This window comes from Trichomycterus rosablanca, chromosome 12 (genome assembly GCF_030014385.1).
Source record: "Trichomycterus rosablanca isolate fTriRos1 chromosome 12, fTriRos1.hap1, whole genome shotgun sequence".
In the NCBI taxonomy this organism is placed as follows: domain Eukaryota; kingdom Metazoa; phylum Chordata; class Actinopteri; order Siluriformes; family Trichomycteridae; genus Trichomycterus; species Trichomycterus rosablanca.
Genome location: NC_085999.1, coordinates 661,355 through 677,970, shown reverse-complemented (window position 1 = coordinate 677,970; position 16,616 = coordinate 661,355). Strand labels below are relative to the sequence as shown.

At 41.1% G+C, this 16,616-nt stretch overlaps 1 protein-coding gene across 4 annotated transcripts in view; it reads right to left on the bottom strand.

Annotated features, from left to right (window-relative positions):
• Positions 1 to 3,421: 3,421 nt before the first annotated feature.
• Positions 3,422 to 16,616, bottom strand: part of pcbp3 (poly(rC) binding protein 3) — a 65,468-nt gene continuing 52,273 nt past the window's right edge. For 2 of the 4 annotated variants that reach the window (XM_063005355.1, XM_063005354.1), the window contains exons 10-16: positions 14,685 to 14,813; positions 14,001 to 14,075; positions 12,176 to 12,217; positions 9,647 to 9,725; positions 7,885 to 7,937; positions 5,600 to 5,769; positions 3,422 to 3,957 (exon numbers count right to left, since the gene is read on the bottom strand). In XM_063005355.1, the coding sequence (XP_062861425.1) occupies positions 3,921 to 3,957; positions 5,600 to 5,769; positions 7,885 to 7,937; positions 9,647 to 9,725; positions 12,176 to 12,217; positions 14,001 to 14,075; positions 14,685 to 14,813 (585 nt within the window). In that variant the 3' untranslated portion in view covers positions 3,422 to 3,920. Of the gene's footprint in view, positions 3,958 to 5,599; positions 5,770 to 7,884; positions 7,938 to 9,646; positions 9,751 to 11,278; positions 11,281 to 12,175; positions 12,218 to 14,000; positions 14,076 to 14,684; positions 14,814 to 16,616 lie in introns of all 4 variants that reach the window. The other 2 variants (XM_063005358.1, XM_063005357.1) reach the window with 2 other exon arrangements.

Genomic DNA, 16,616 nt, shown 5'->3' with positions numbered 1-16,616 from the left:
AGTACCAAAGATGGCAGCATTTGTGCGGCTGGGCGCTGATCGATCAGTCGATGTTCCGGTTCATCCCAGAGCTGTTGAGTGGGGCTCTGAGCTCAGAGCTCTGTGCAGGACACTTGAGTTTTCCTTCCAATTTAGTCGTATCAAGTGTTGAACAGCCTAAGTGAATTAATTCCAGATTCAATCATCAGTGATTGATTTATTTTTCGGGCTGAAAGGGTTCAGATAGTTGAAGCTTTCGGGACCTGGGGGAGAGCAGACGGGCGGATTTATCTAATTTCCAGCTGGAAGTGAACTGGTTTGGAGGAGGAACAGAGGCAGACTGGAGGTGACCTCAGCTCTCTCAGGGGTCTCGGTGGGGTCAGTAGGATCGATGCTTCTCTGTGCTCCTGGATTCTCCTCTGTGATTTGAGTCCGGCTGGACCCGGGAAACCACCGCCGTGCTCGATTAAATACAAACTCCTCCAGGATTCAGGAAACAATCAGGTACAAGCATCTAGACTCCGAGTGCAGAGGAATTTGTAGTATAGATACTGGTACTGTAGCTCAGGCACAGCGAGACAGCTGATGCAAATTCATCCTCATTCATGCAACTGTTCAGTGTCTGTTTTAGCACTGCTTCATCCTGGTCAGGGTCACAGTGGGTCTGATTCATTGGTAGAACCAGTTATCCCGATTATAGGTTTCAAATGCTTACGTTTATTAAATAAGGTTTATAAAGTGGCATTTTTGATCTTCAGAGCCACCTAGTGGTACAACAGAGTCACGTCAGATACCCACTGTTTACATCAGTGATGTTTAAACTGTTGGTCCAAAAACCCCTAATGACCCATAACATAGAATAGAATATTTATACATATTAGCTCAAATTTTTATAAAAGTAATCCTTGGATGTAACCCGGGGGCACTGATGAACAAATACCATATACATTAGGAGTGACTTCATTGTGACTAAATTAATTTATTATAAACAAAACCTGCACAGACGGATTTGATCCGATCGACTGTGAGTAACATTACACATCAGCATTAACAAGCCGAGCTTTTGTACTGTGACATTTCAAACCTACATGAGGCAACTAAAAGAGGCCAAATAGTGGGTGCATTTATAACAAGTGCATCAGTAATAATAATAAAAACCTTATATAATAAAGGTTAATATAATAAATCATAAATGCAAAACTCACCATGTGAAGCAACCTGGAACAAAGAGCTTTGTGTTTTTGTGCTGCAGTGACGTTGTCAGGTTCATCTCAAGGTTCCATCCTGTAATTTTAAGAGAGTTTTTCATGCCACTGGCGCCCTCGGCTTCTCAACAGAATTTTTGGGGGCTTTTGGTCTGTTGGTCCTGGATGCTGTAAAGCTGCTGTGAGACAATGTCTGTAGTAAAATGCGTTATACAAATAAATTTGACTTGACGAAGTCAGTACGCTATTTACAAATGTTATTAGAATTTTTAGGCCGCACAGGTGGCGCAGTGGTAAAACATGCTAGCACACCAGAGCTGGGATTTCGAATACATCGTATCGAGTCTCGACTCTGCCATCCGGCTGGGCTGAGCGGCCACATGAACAACGTTTGGCTGTTGTTCAGTTACTGCTGCAGTTACGACCTCTGCTGGCTGGTTGATGGCGTCTGCACAGAGACGAGGAATAACGCTGATCAGGGTGTGGCTCTCTGTACACAAAGCTGATCCACATATGAACTCTCCTCGTGCAGGTGAAAAGGTGCAGTCGGTACTGCTCACGTGTCGGAGGTTCGCTCTCCTTAATAGGGGGCGGTCAATTGGGTAAAAATTGGATGCGCTAAAAAATCGGGAGAAAAAGAGAGAAAATGCAAAAAAAAAAAGAATTTTTTATATGATTTTTATATGAAACAGGTTCGTGTTTATAACTTTATTAACATTACTGGCAATGGTGACATTTTTGTACCCTATAATAATAAATTTGACATTTTTAAGGTTTGACAGATATAAATATGTACATTAGTTATGTGCAGGTAGAACGCTGCATTTCATATCTATTTACGTTTCTGGAGGTTTTCTGGACATTTGTCACGGACTCGTTCTGTTTGTTTGGGTTGGTTGGGAGGGGGGGGGGTAGATATTCTAATTTCCTCTAAATAAACGTTTGATTAATAATTCAATAACACACACTGATCACAATCTGAAGGGAACAAAAATCCTTTATTTATTTATTCCTTTTACAAAACATTTGAAAGGTAATCGTACCTCGATCATCAAACAGATCCAGACCTGCGAGCACTGAACAGTAAATATTATAAATCATAAACTATTAGTATAACAGAGTTACAGCTAAAACAAGATCAAGAGTTTGTGGGTTTATCTGCTGCTCTAGTACAATAAATCTTTCCATAAACAAACACAATTCTTTATAATAAATCAAACATTTTAAACATGTTCACGTGTGCAAGTACAGTTTAAGACTAATGAAGACGAAACAAAACGAAGAAACATTAAAAACAGCAAAAAATAAATAAATAAAACAGAGTGATTCATAATTCTAACACATCAGTGCACCACGGTTTTATTGCATTTACTGCAGTGCTTCATAATTATAATAATAATAATATAATAATAGATTAAATATTAATAATAATAACATTAATATTAATAACAATAGGAATAATAATAATAATGTATTTTGTAATTTGTATTATAATGATAATAATATTAATAATAATAATATAAATAATAAAAGACGTACTAATAATCATGGTACAGTAGTAATAATGGTAATAATAATAACAATAATATTTTTAACAATAATAGTAATAATAATAGTACTCTGTACCTACAGGTATTTGTTCGTACTGATGATCACCCCTTCTCAGACACAGCCTGTCATGTCTGTTTGGATACCCTGCTGGCCGATAGCATCACTAAGATTCAAACTCGGCGATCTCAGTAGTAGTGGGCAGGCGTAAAAGCCCGCTGTGCCACCCGAGTGCCCAGACAGGGTGATATATTAGCAGATATAGAATCTCTGTTAAGTCATGACAGTAACAACTTAAACTGTAAAACACTAAATAAATAAACAAATAAATAAATAAAAACAATTTTAAAAATGTTAAAAGAAAATGTAAAAAATTTTATGTTATTGTTTTAGAGAAAATCATTTGTTTAATTTAATACATTATTATTATGTTTTATAACCATAATTATTATTTTTATTAATATTATTATTAATATTATTTTTTTATTTATTATTGATATTATTATTACTATTATTATTATTATTGTTATTATTATTAATGTTATTATTATTATTGATATTAATATTATTAATGTTATTATTATTATTATTTATATTATTATCATTATTTATATTATTATTATTAATATTATTAGGAACGTAATACAGTACAATTGTGAATAAACACTTTATATTGTGTAATAACTCATATTTAAACTATATTTGTAGAGACCCCGGTGTTTGATTTACTACGTGAATGCGCCGATGCTGATCGTGTTTTTATAAGATGCTCGTTTCGGATTGTGTAAAATTGCATAAGAGGGTCTCAGCGTCCTCGGGGTATTCAATCACTGATAGCTGTTGTGTGAGCTTATAGTACTGAGCTCACACACACACACACACACACACACACACACACGTGCTGATTGAGCTGTAGATACAGAAGAAACGATCCCGGTGAGCGTGAGCAGAGACCTGGACCAGAGGACTAAAGTGTTTCTATAAAACCAAAAGGTCGAGAGGAACCGGGGGGGTCAGGAGGGGCGACACTGAACCGGAGGTGCTGAATATTAAAGGGGGGGGGGGGGGGGGTTCCCTCGTTTATATTACAGAAGAACCGAGTGCGGAGGAGAAGAGAAAAGAAACGAGGTGCAACGCCATTGGCTCAGGCAGGGGTCATGTGATGCAGTGAAGGATGGTGGGTAGAAATTAGAGAGCGCCCATTCCGGTGACTTCAGACGTCAGCCTAAAACAGTCGGGGGGGGGGGTGAGAGGGGAGGAGGAGACGGGGGAGGACGAGGGGTAGAAAAATACAATTAATAAAATAAATAAAATAATTTGATTGTTTGTTTGTTGTAGCCGAACAATCAGATCATTTCACAATCATGAAATCTGAGTTATATCCAATTCCCTACTGCTGCAGACCTCCAGTTCTGACCGAGGAGGGTTGTGACTAACACACGCCCCCTCCGACACGTGTGCAGCACAGACCGCTTCTTTTCACCTGCACCAGGGTTCATACGGAGATCCGTATAGCGCACAGAGAGTCACACACTGATCTCCGTTACCCCCCGTCTCTGTGCAGCGCCATCCATCAGCCAGCAGAGGGCGTAACTGCAGCAGTTATGAGGAATCATCGTCTAAGACCCTCCCTCCCTCCCGCCCTCCCTCGGAGAGCCGAGCATCGTCCGTGTAGGGGCCCGGCCGGCCGGTAGCACAGCAGCAACCACAGAGCAGATAAACAGTGATGGTTCAGCATGCTAATACAGTATTTAAACACCACGTAGCACGAAGAACGTGGGATTCTGGCGGATGCAGGGGCGCTAGGGTTTGGCGGGAGGTCGGTACAGATAACGAGGGCGGCGTCAGAGCTTCAGGGCGTGGTCATGGTCAGGGTCGATGGGTCGATCCACATGGCTGCTGCATCTCTAAACCTTTTGGAAAAGCAGCATGGGTTAGTACAGCCCCGCCCACGCTGACCTACAAACCGCACGTATTTACCGCACAGCAAAGATTTTTATTTATGGATTTCCTTCAGTTTAGTCGTAGCCAGTTCCTTTACCTCTGCTGGAGACCCCGATGGTGTATGAGGAGGGTATATTCTCCTGACACGCCCTCCCTCTGGCACCTTCTTATCCCCCCCTGTACTTCGGTGGAACGGTGCGTAAGTTCGGTCTCTCACATGGAGAGTCACGCACTGATCTACTAACCAGGGTCCTTACACAGCCTCGAAGACCCCGCCCGCTTTTTAGTCCTGTCTTTTCCCACCCAGCAGACTCGTGGCGGGAGCTGCCCATCATTTACCCCTTCCCATCAGTTTTCCTTTCAATCTAGTCATATCCAATTCCCCAATTACTGTATATTCCCCCTCTACTGCTGCAGACCTCCACTCCTGTCCGAGGAGGGTCATGTGACTAACACACGCCCCCTCCGACACGTGTGCAGCACCGACCGCTTCTTTTCACCTGCACCAGGGTTCATACGGAGATCCGTATAGCGCACAGTCACGCCAGCGGAGGTCTTAACTGCAGCAGTTATGAGGAATCCCTGCAGCACTTCCATGAGCCGATCGTCGTCTGTACAGGCGCCCGGCCGGCTGGTAGCAGAGCTGAGATTCAAACTCATGAGAACGAGATGTCAGCTCTGTTGTGCTAGCTTGTTTTACCGCTGCTCCACCCAAGCACCCGAATAAAACTATTTCAAATCCAGATTTTAATTCGCTCTTCGTATTGCAGTGGGGAGTCACTGAAGTGGCAGCGGTGAAGAATTTAGACGAGGGCGTGGCAAACAACAAGATTCAACCGTGATGCCCACTGGCACAGTCGAGATCTTATACCTTTAAGCAAACACACGTAACGCACGTATATTTAACAGCACAGGTGTCCTACCTGGCGTTGATGAGGTACTGGGCGAGGCTGATGTTGGCGGGGGTTCCTGTGATGGTGATCTGGCGCTCCGACGATCCCTCCATGGCGTTAGCGATTTTGATCTGCGCTCCAGACATCTGACGGATCTCGTTGATTTTGGTTCCCTGGCGCCCGATGATGCAGCCTATTAGCTGGGAGGAAAAGCAGAGACTGGTCAAACCCAAAACCCTCGTTATCATCAGGAGGAAGAGTGGCGTTCTGGACCGGGGGAGTCAGGGACAGTAACGGTTTGAGGATGGGTGCAAAGGTAAATTTCGGTAGCCCAATCCTGCTGGGATCAAGGGTTCAAATCCCCACTGGTACTATCAGCGGAGCTACACACACACTTGATTAGGTACGTATCGATGGACGAGGCTCTGAGACGAATCACTGCCCAAAGTAGTGCTGCCACTAACGACTATTTATCTATCGATTAATCTATAGACTATTTTATCGATTAGTCGATTAATCTAAACGATTATTTCAGAAATCTGATTTAATCTTCTTTTATTCTAACACTAAACTGTAGGTGATAATAATCTAACCCAGAACTAAATGTAAACAGGGTTCATGTTCATATGATCACATTCTCAGGTGCTCCATATTAAACAGAGTGCAGCTCGTGTTCATGCTGTTCTGTACACACAGCAACGTGCTTCACCTTATAGCAGAGATAAAATAGTTAGATGTAGCCGCGTCTCATTAAGTCCAGCGTACGGTAACGACAGAACGATCCCCGATCCTAACCTCCACATTCACTCAACACTTACTGCACATTCTAAACCATGTAAACACGGTGCTGAGTGTTACGCTGTTACCGGCGCATTCACATGAGAAGCTTTTCGTGCTTCGAGCGCCGACGCAGTAAAGTGGGCGGCGGTCTGACTGAACTCGCTAAGAAATGCGCTATTCCAAGATCTCCAGGATTAAGAAGCGTAATGAAACGATATAGACGTGCAGCACGGCGCCGGTGCTGCTGTGGTACCATCAAAGCTTTACACAGTGAACAAACCAGCTTTTAGTTCTGTACCAGTTTTAAGTATCACCAAACTTTGGATGATTTGGGTCGTGGAGAACTTTGATCTTTTCTTTGAAAGCTCTACAATCGTCCTCTGACGGCTGCAGACGGTGTTTTTTTTAAGACGGCCGGTGACCGGAGCAGATACGACTGAGGTCCTGCACACGGCGAGTAGTGCTGAGGGAATCATATGAAAGCTTATATGAACGGAGACGATGTAGAAATTAAACAGGATCATTTATAAACATAGTTTTAAACACGATGCATCCACTTAAAATACTTCATCAATTAGGTTGACCAATCGCGGCAGCCCTAGTCCAAAGCTAATTTTGATCCGTTCTGAGCTTTTCTTTCCGTGGGCGTGTCAGGCTGTAGAGGAGCGAGAACCAAAAAACCAAAATCAAACATCTGTAACAGCAGCACAAGTGCTGTCGGGTCATCTCCTCGCTCCACAGGATTCTTATTACTGGTTTCTTTGGTGAATGTTGTACAGTGTTGACGACACATCCGATTCTAATAAACACAGAATGGAACGCTCCTACAGAATCGGTGCTGATGGTTGAAAGACGCTTTCTGAACCAATCAAAGCTTCTGATTGTAATTGTTAGTAAGAAATGCTGTTATTTGCATTTATTCGGTTTGCGTCACACAGATGACGTGGTAATGAAACGCTCGATCGGCTTTCTAACGACTTCCTGTTTTACTTCAAAAGTTTGGAGGTTTTTAATTATAAGCACATTTACAAAATAACGGATTCTGTTCCTAATGGGACGCACGCTTATAAATGTAATAGCATCTGGAAGAACAGAAGCTAAGGTAAGCAGCGGTTATGATTGTTTTTGCTGTGTTTGGGATTTTGGCCGCTGTGCCGTGATTTATCGAGCGCTTTTGTTCTGTAATGAAAACAAAACGTATCAGTTGAAGCTTTTAACTGGAACCTTCTTGTTACAGAAATTACATTCATTTACACAATGAGGAGGAAAGTAAAGACACGAAGTAAAACGGCTAAATACACTCGCTAATCTGTTGTTGTTTTTATCTGAACTTACAGATTATTTCTTTATTTCTACACTACATTTACAATATATGTTTTGTGTAGATTATATTGACTCGGACTCGTATTTTGTGACTTGTGAACATCTCTGCACTGAAGTTCTAAAAAGCCTGAACAGAAGCGGTTCACGATCCGGAGTGATTCTGGTGCAGCAGAACTGAACGTGTGATGATGAAGGTGTTTGGTGTTACTCACATCGTTGGGAATGGTGAGTTCATGAGTACTGGCCGGGGGACTGGCATCCAGACCTGTAGTGGAGAGTAGGCGGGTGGTGGACAGTGATAAACAACGTACAGACACTTCAGCATGAACGACTATTACACGTCTACCAGAACAACTCATTTCTAATTACTTTTATTATTCTTAGGGTATTCTTAGGGTTGCCAGATACCTTTCAGAAATCCCACCTTTAAAATTATCTAAAAAATAAGCTCAGAAGCAGCTCGGTGTGTTTAAAATGTCCTGAACGATCCCCAAGTGTTAAGGGTCAGCAACGAATCTCACATTTGCAATACAGGCAGAAGGGTTTGGTGTCATCACCGGGCACGGTGCATATCCAAATCCTTTAATATGCCATCTTTGTCCCAATTTTTGCTGCATCGCTTTCAGTATTGTGCCCACTTACCCACAGTGACGCAACCGATTACAACTGATATGATTACATCAATAAGTTAATAAAACGAACAAATTAAACACATCCGTGATCACTTGACGTGGAATCGATAAATAACGAGACGTTATGCACCAACTCTGATGATCTGAAAACTAGGGACGTAACGATGCACCACAAGACAGTTAAAAATCGGTCCACATGTGTAACGATTCGAATGGGTTTACATGTATAATGAATCGATATTCACTTCAAACAGCAGAGGGCGCTGGCGCTATTCACCTTGCCTGGTTGACGTCACTACAGGGTTGCCAGGTTCGGAGTATAAAATTTATTTATGTGAGGAAACTTTCTTTATTTGTATTATTCATTTATTTATTTAATGTGGGATTTATTTCATTTTAGTATTTTTTACACTAATAGGGAAATGTGCAGCATCGTTTTGTATAGTTTGTACCTCCCTCAGAAATAAAAGGACGTTCATTATTTAGATCAATAAAAGATAATCACAAATACAGGATTTTATTTTATTATAAAAGAAATAATAAAAGGAAACTTTGTCATCATTTGTCTTCAATTTCATTTGTTTAAAAAATCAGGAAAAAATCGTATCATGAACCCAGTATTGTGAATCGTATTGCATCGTGGGTAGAGTGTATCGTTACATCCCTACTGAAAACGAATGCAGATAATATTTAAAGATAATTTTCATGTCCTGTTACATGCAGCCAAAATTACAGGCACAAAAACCCCAAAAACTGTTCCACATTTCCCACAACCAACTTTCAAAAGCAGAAAAATAAGGGAAAACCGCGGAACTGGCAACCCTGATTATTATAATATAATATTTATTAGCTAGTGTTGAGTGCTATTTGTTAAGTTAATTGTCGGGTCACCCTGACATGTCACGTTTACCCCCCAGTAATGTGGTGGCGTACATTCTAATGTTTATATGAAGCAGCTCAACATGTTTTAATGCGTATCGTGCACGGACAGTTACACAAGCTCTCCGTTATCCCCCGTCTCTGTGCAGCGCAGTGGCATCGATCAGCCAGCAGAGGGAGTAACTGCAGCACTTATGAGGAATCACTACGACCTTCACACTTTCCTAAACTCGCTGCACCACCCGAGTGCACGAGTGATTTGACTAATTATAGAAAAGTGTAAATCATTTAATTATAAACAGTTGAATTATTTAAGCATAATAAAATATACAAATAAAAGTCGTATTTAAGTGAATCATAAAGATGAACAGAGAAAAACTAAAGCAGAGAGAGAGAGAGAGAGACAGAGAGCGTATCGACAGGTATGAAGAGAAGGAGACTGAAAGGGCGCGTGGGTACGTACCGGGGAAAGCGGGGGTGGTCTGTCCGAGGGGGGTAAAGGGGGTTTGCTGCATAGCCAACTGGTGGAGCTTGGTCAACTGCTGAGGGGGTGGAAGGGCGGAAGAGCTCATCATTATAACGCACAGGTCACACAGAGAGAGAAAATCAATAAAAGCTGATCTACAGTCCAGAGAAAACCAGGAGACGTGATGCAGCGGCGGAGAGGGAACAGAAATCAATAATAAATCAATAATAAATGAAATATAGAGGAATTAGGAAGGGGGGCGGAGCCTGATGCTGCTTTATAAGAACTTCAAAATGAAATATTATACCAGGATCTTCAAAAAGTTTCCTCACTGTTTTTATTTCTATTCATTAAGAATTTATAAAACAAACTCAGTTCAGCTGCATTTTTCCAGCGTCGTACCGACTTTTTAATGCCGTCTTTGGTTGAGCTTGTAGCCACTGATGCGCCGGTGCTTTCACATCATCATCACATGAAAATCTTCTTCCCCCTAAAGCTTCTTTCAGCCTCCAAACAGGTGGAGATCAGATGGAGGTAAATCAGGACTATAAGCATCTCTCAGACACGAGTGATTACTACAGAACAGAACCAAACAGAACTAAACAGAACCAAACAGAACAGAACAGAACAGAACCAAACAAACAGAACAGAACAGAACCAAATAGAAGCAAACAGAACAGAACCAAACAAACAGAACAGAACAGAACAGAACCAAACAGAACAGAACATAACAGAACCAAACAGAACAGAACAGAACAGAACAGAACAGAACAGAACCAAACAAACAGAACAGAACCGAACAGAACAGAACAGAACCAAACAAAAAGAACAGAACCAAACAAACAGAACAGAACAGAACCAAACCAAACAGAACAGAACATAACAGAACCAAACAAACAGAACAGAACCAAACAGAACAGAACAGAACAGAACCAAACAAACAGAACAGAACAGAACCAAACAGAACAGAACAGAACAGAACAGAACAGAACCAAACAAACAGAACAGAACAGAACCAAACAAACAGAACAGAACCAAACAGAACAGAACCAAACAGAACAGAACTAAACAAACAGAACAGAACAGAACAGAACCAAACAAACAGAACAGAACCAAAAAGGTGGAGATCAGATGGAGCTAAATCAGGACTATAAGCGTCTCTCAGACACGCCCGATTCCTCCTCCTCCTCCCTCACAGCTTATAACCACAATATACATGTGAGGAAACTTTCTGAAGATCCCTGGTACTGTATTATTAGTATTATTATTATTATTATTATTATTATTATTATTAGTAGTAGTAGTAGTATTATTATTATTAGTATTATTATTATTAGTATTATTATTATTAGTATTATTATTATAAGTATTATTATTATTAGTATTATTATTATAAGTATTATTATTATTATTATTAGTAGTAGTAGTAGTATTATTATTATTAGTATTATTATTATAAGTATTATTATTATTAGTATTATTATTATAAGTATTATTATTATTATTATTATTATTAGTAGTAGTATTATTATTATTAGTATTATTATTATTAGTATTAGTATTATTAGTATTATTATGTAGTCCTGCAGTGTCAGAATTTCAGTTTCGGACTTCGCAGATGCTCCACACCTCTGGAACTGGAATTGGAATGCTGACCGTGAGCCAGGCCTTTGGGAATACTCTTTACATTTACATTTTTTGGCATTTATCAGACGCTTTTATTCAAAGTTACTTACAGCACTGTGACAGTAAACAGTCTAAGCAATTGAGGGTCAAGGGCCTTGCTCAAGGGCCCAACAGTGGCCACCTGGTAGTTGTGGGGCTTGAACCAGCAACCTTTTGACTATTAGTCCAGTACCTTAACCGCTACGCTACGTCTCCCTCTTCTCACAGACACACTAAATCTCTCTATGAGAAGCCGTTCCAGAAGAGTGGAGGCTGTTCTAGCTGCAAAAGGTTTGAAGAAGGCGGGGCTAATGCTCAGGTGTCCCAATACTTTTGAACACGTGTGTGTGGGCCAAGCTTCATTCATCGTCTGTTTTAGCACCACTTTATCCTGGTCAGGGTCTCAGTGGGTCTGATTTAAAGGGGGAAATGCGTGAAACACCCCGGACAGGTCACGAGTCCATCACAGGGTCATTTCTAGTATCTCCAGCTATCCTGACTGCACGTCCCAACACAGACACAGGGAGAACATGCAAATCTCCACACAGAAAGGACCCTGGGTGCCTGGCCAGGGAATCAAACCCAGGACCTTCTTGCTGTGAGGCGACAGTGCTACTCACTCCACCACTGTGCCACCCGGGTTCATCATGTGACTCAACAAAAGCACGATGGTCCAGAAAATGACCCTCAGTCCTCTGCTTGTTGCTCTCAGAGGGATAAGAACATAATTTCAAACGTCCTAAATTTCATACTAATATTATTATTGAATATTAACAGAGGTGGAACTCTATAAAGACGATATAATCATGCAGGTGGCGCTATAGAGGGACCGGGGGGGGTGGGGAGGGAGCAGAAACTCACATCTGGATGAGGAATGGCGTACTGTCCCTGAATCGTGTACGCCTGCAAACAGAGACACACAAACACACAAAATACTGTAATGAAACCATCTTACATTTTACTGATCAGTCATAACATTATAACCACCTCCTTGTTTCTACACTCACTGTCCATTTTATCAGCTCCACTTACCATATAGAAGCACTTTGTAGTTCTACAATTACTGACTGTAGTCCATCTGTTTCTCTACATGCTTTGTTACCCCCTTTCATGCTGTTCTTCAATGGTCAGGACCCCCACAGAGCAGGTATTATTTAGGTGGTGGATGATTCTCAGCACTGCAGTGACACTGACATGGTGGTGGTGTGTTAGTGTGTGTTGTGCTGGTATGAGTGGATCAGAGTTTTAAACACGTCACTGTCACTGCTGGACTGAGAATCGTCCACCAACCAAAAACATCCAGCCGACAGTGCCCCGTGGGCAGCGTCCTGTGCCCACTGATGAAGGTCTAGAAGATGAGCGACTCAAACAGCAGCAATAGATGAGCGATCGTCTCTGACTTTACATCTACAAGGTGGACCGACTAGGTAGGAGCGTCTAATAGAGTGGACAGTGAGTGGACACGGTATTTAAAAACTCCAGCAGCGCTGCTGTGTCTGATCCACTCATACCAGCACAACACACACTAACACACCAGCACCATGTCAGTGTCACTGCAGTGCTGAGAATCATCCACCACCTAAATAATACCTGCTCTGTGGTTTGTTTAAGCTTGTTTAAGTGTTCTGTAGGTTGTTGTAAACCAGCGTCCTTAAATAACGTGCTGCCATGTTTACAGATGAAACACAAACAATAAGAAGCACTTTATGACCGAAAGTATGTGCACCCCCCTTCTAATGATGGGTTGCAGATGCATCAGTCAACCCCACTGATCATCTTTGGGATGAATGGGGGGACCTCTCATCATTGGGGGTCCTTCATCATCTCCTAACCTAATTAATTCAAAGGGGAACTGATTTATACTCGACACAAAACCTTATGTTAAGCCCTTCCAGATTTAGAACAGGGTGTCCACATACTTTCGCCATGCAATAACTGCTAATGAAATGGAGTGTGAGTGGATAAAAGTAAAAATCCTTCTGATTATTTCTCCAGCGTACGTTAGAATATTTATAAACTGTTAGAAGCTCCAGTTAGAAATGAGTGAAATGATGTTACACCTGCCTGATAAAAATATCCTTCTAATAAATTCTTATATATATATTATAAATTCTTATTCTAATAAACTCTTTATATTTATTATCAATTTAGTTTCATATTTACCACAATATGGAAATGATTTATTCTCTCTGTAATACAGAGAGCGAAAAATCAGGACTAACGTAGGATCTATGTAGGAACTAAACTTGCTCATTAAGTGAGGAGTGTCTGTAATAGTTTATAGTATTTATTTATTGTTATTAATTGTATTTCGCTCTATTAGAAGGATATGATATCAGTTTGGGGAAGGACAGAGAGATCTGAACGAGCAGAGCTTGTACACCAGCCATAAAACAAGATCTAACTGGTAACTCACAAGTCGAACCCATAACCTTCCTCGTTATGCGTCAGTGATCAAGCCCTGTCCCTCAGACGCCCCCTGCCCTCCACCATCCCGGGTCTCTGTCCCTGAGCTGCAGGGGGCCACAGGGGGCCGCAGGGGCGGAGCCCGGTGCGGGGCGGAGCCCGGCGTGTGGGTAGCATGCATGTGAGAGGTGAGAAACCTGAGTGCACTAACAGGCAGTGGCTGGTGCTGCAGTAACAGGCTGAGATTGGCTGCGGACGCCACCAGCGGGTCGGCTCTTACCTGGCCACCTGAAAAAATGACGGGGGTGGAGGCAGGCTTTGGGCGGTAGGGGATGGTCGCACCTTTCGGTGGGGACTGGCAGAGGGAGAAGAGGTGAGAGGAGGAGAGCGTTAGGGTCGTTAGGACACAGTGTGTACTCATGTGTGTGTGTGTGTGTGTGTGTGTGTGTTTAATTAAATATTAAACTGATTAATTAAATATTCGTTTTGTACTTCCTGACCAAATCACACACTTTGGTGTCTTTCGGTCCATCTGAGATGAGCTCTGGCCCAGAGAATCTGAGGTGTTTCTGTATAGAATTGATGTGTGTGTAACAGAGTTTCAGGTCGCATTTCTTGATGCAGCGGTTGCCTGTGTCAAGCGACAGCAGTTTTCTGAAGCACTTCAAGCTCATGTGGCTTTATTCATCACAGCAGCATGACGGTTTCTCACACAGTGCCGTCTGAGAGCTCAGAGGTCACGGACCTTCAGTAGTGGTTCTCCAGACTCCCTGAATCTTTCCACACTATCATGTACAGTAGATGGTTAAAGACTAAATAATTTGCAGTGTTGCAGTGAGAAATGTTCTTTTTGACCTGATTGATTCTCTCCTAAAGTTTGGAACACAGTGGTGAGTGTGGACTATGAGATGGGTTGTAGCATTTTGGAACCCACCCCCCAATACCCCCCGTGACCTGACGTTACCTCCAGCATGACCACACATATCTGTTTGACACACTGGATGATGGCGTCCGGGGTGCCTGAGATTGTCACGGCGCGCTCGGTGGAGTTGGGCAGCATGTCCCCGGCGACCTGGACCTGAGCTCCTGTGGACTGGAGAGAGAGACACACTCGACATCTCACTAACGTCCATAAATAAACTAATAAACAAACACACTCAACATCTCACTAACGTCCATAAATAACCTAATAAACAAACACACTCGACATCTCACTAACGTCCATAAATAAACTAATAAACAAACACACTCAACATCTCACTAACGTCCATAAATAACCTAATAAACAAACACACTCGACATCTCACTAACGTCCATAAATAAACTAATAAACAAACACACTCAACATCTCACTGACGTCCATAAATAACCTAATAAACAAACACACCCAACATCTCACTAACGTCCATAAATAAACTAATAAACAAACACACTCAACATCTCACTAACGTCCATAAATAAACTAATAAACAAACACACTCAACATCTCACTGACGTCCATAAATAAACTAATAAACAAACACACTCAACATCTCACTAACGTCCATAAATAACCTAATAAACAAACACACTCGACATCTCACTAACGTCCATAAATAAACTAATAAACAAACACACTCAACATCTCACTGACGTCCATAAATAACCTAATAAACAAACACACTCAACATCTCACTAACGTCCATAAATAACCTAATAAACAAACACACTCGACATCTCACTAACGTCCATAAATAAACTAATAAACAAACACACTCAACATCTCACTGACGTCCATAAATAACCTAATAAACAAACACACCCAACATCTCACTAACGTCCATAAATAAACTAATAAACAAACACACCCAACATCTCACTAACGTCCATAAATAACCTAATAAACAAACACACTCAACATCTCACTGACGTCCATAAATAACCTAATAAACAAACACACCCAACATCTCACTAACGTCCATAAATAAACTAATAAACAAACACACTCAACATCTCACTGACGTCCATAAATAACCTAATAAACAAACACACCCAACATCTCACTGACGTCCATAAATAACCTAATAAACAAACACACCCAACATCTCACTAACGTCCATAAATAAACTAATAAACAAACACACCCAACATCTCACTGACGTCCATAAATAACCTAATAAACAAACACACCCAACATCTCACTAACGTCCATAAATAAACTAATAAACAAACACACTCAACATCTCACTGACGTCCATAAATAACCTAATAAACAAACACACTCAACATCTCACTGACGTCCATAAATAACCTAATAAACAAACACACTCAACATCTCACTGACGTCCATAAATAACCTAATAAACAAACACACTCAACATCTCACTGACGTCCATAAATAACCTAATAAACAAACACACTCAACATCTCACTAACGTCCATAAATAACCTAATAAACAAACACACTCAACATCTCACTGACGTCCATAAATAACCTAATAAACAAACACACTCAACATCTCACTGACGTCCATAAATAAACTAATAAACAAACACACCCAACATCTCACTAACGTCCATAAATAACCTAATAAACAAACACACCCAACATCTCACTGACGTCCATAAATAACCTAATAAACAAACACACTCAACATCTCACTGACGTCCATAAATAACCTAATAAACAAACACACTCAACATCTCACTGACGTCCATAAATAAACTAATAAACAAACACACTCAACATCTCACTGACGTCCATAAATAACCTAATAAACAAACACACCCAACATCTCACTAACGTCCATAAATAAACTAATAAACAAACACACCCAACATCTCACTAACGTCCATAAATAAACTAATAAACAAACACACCCGACATCTCACTAACGTCCATAAATAAACTAATAAA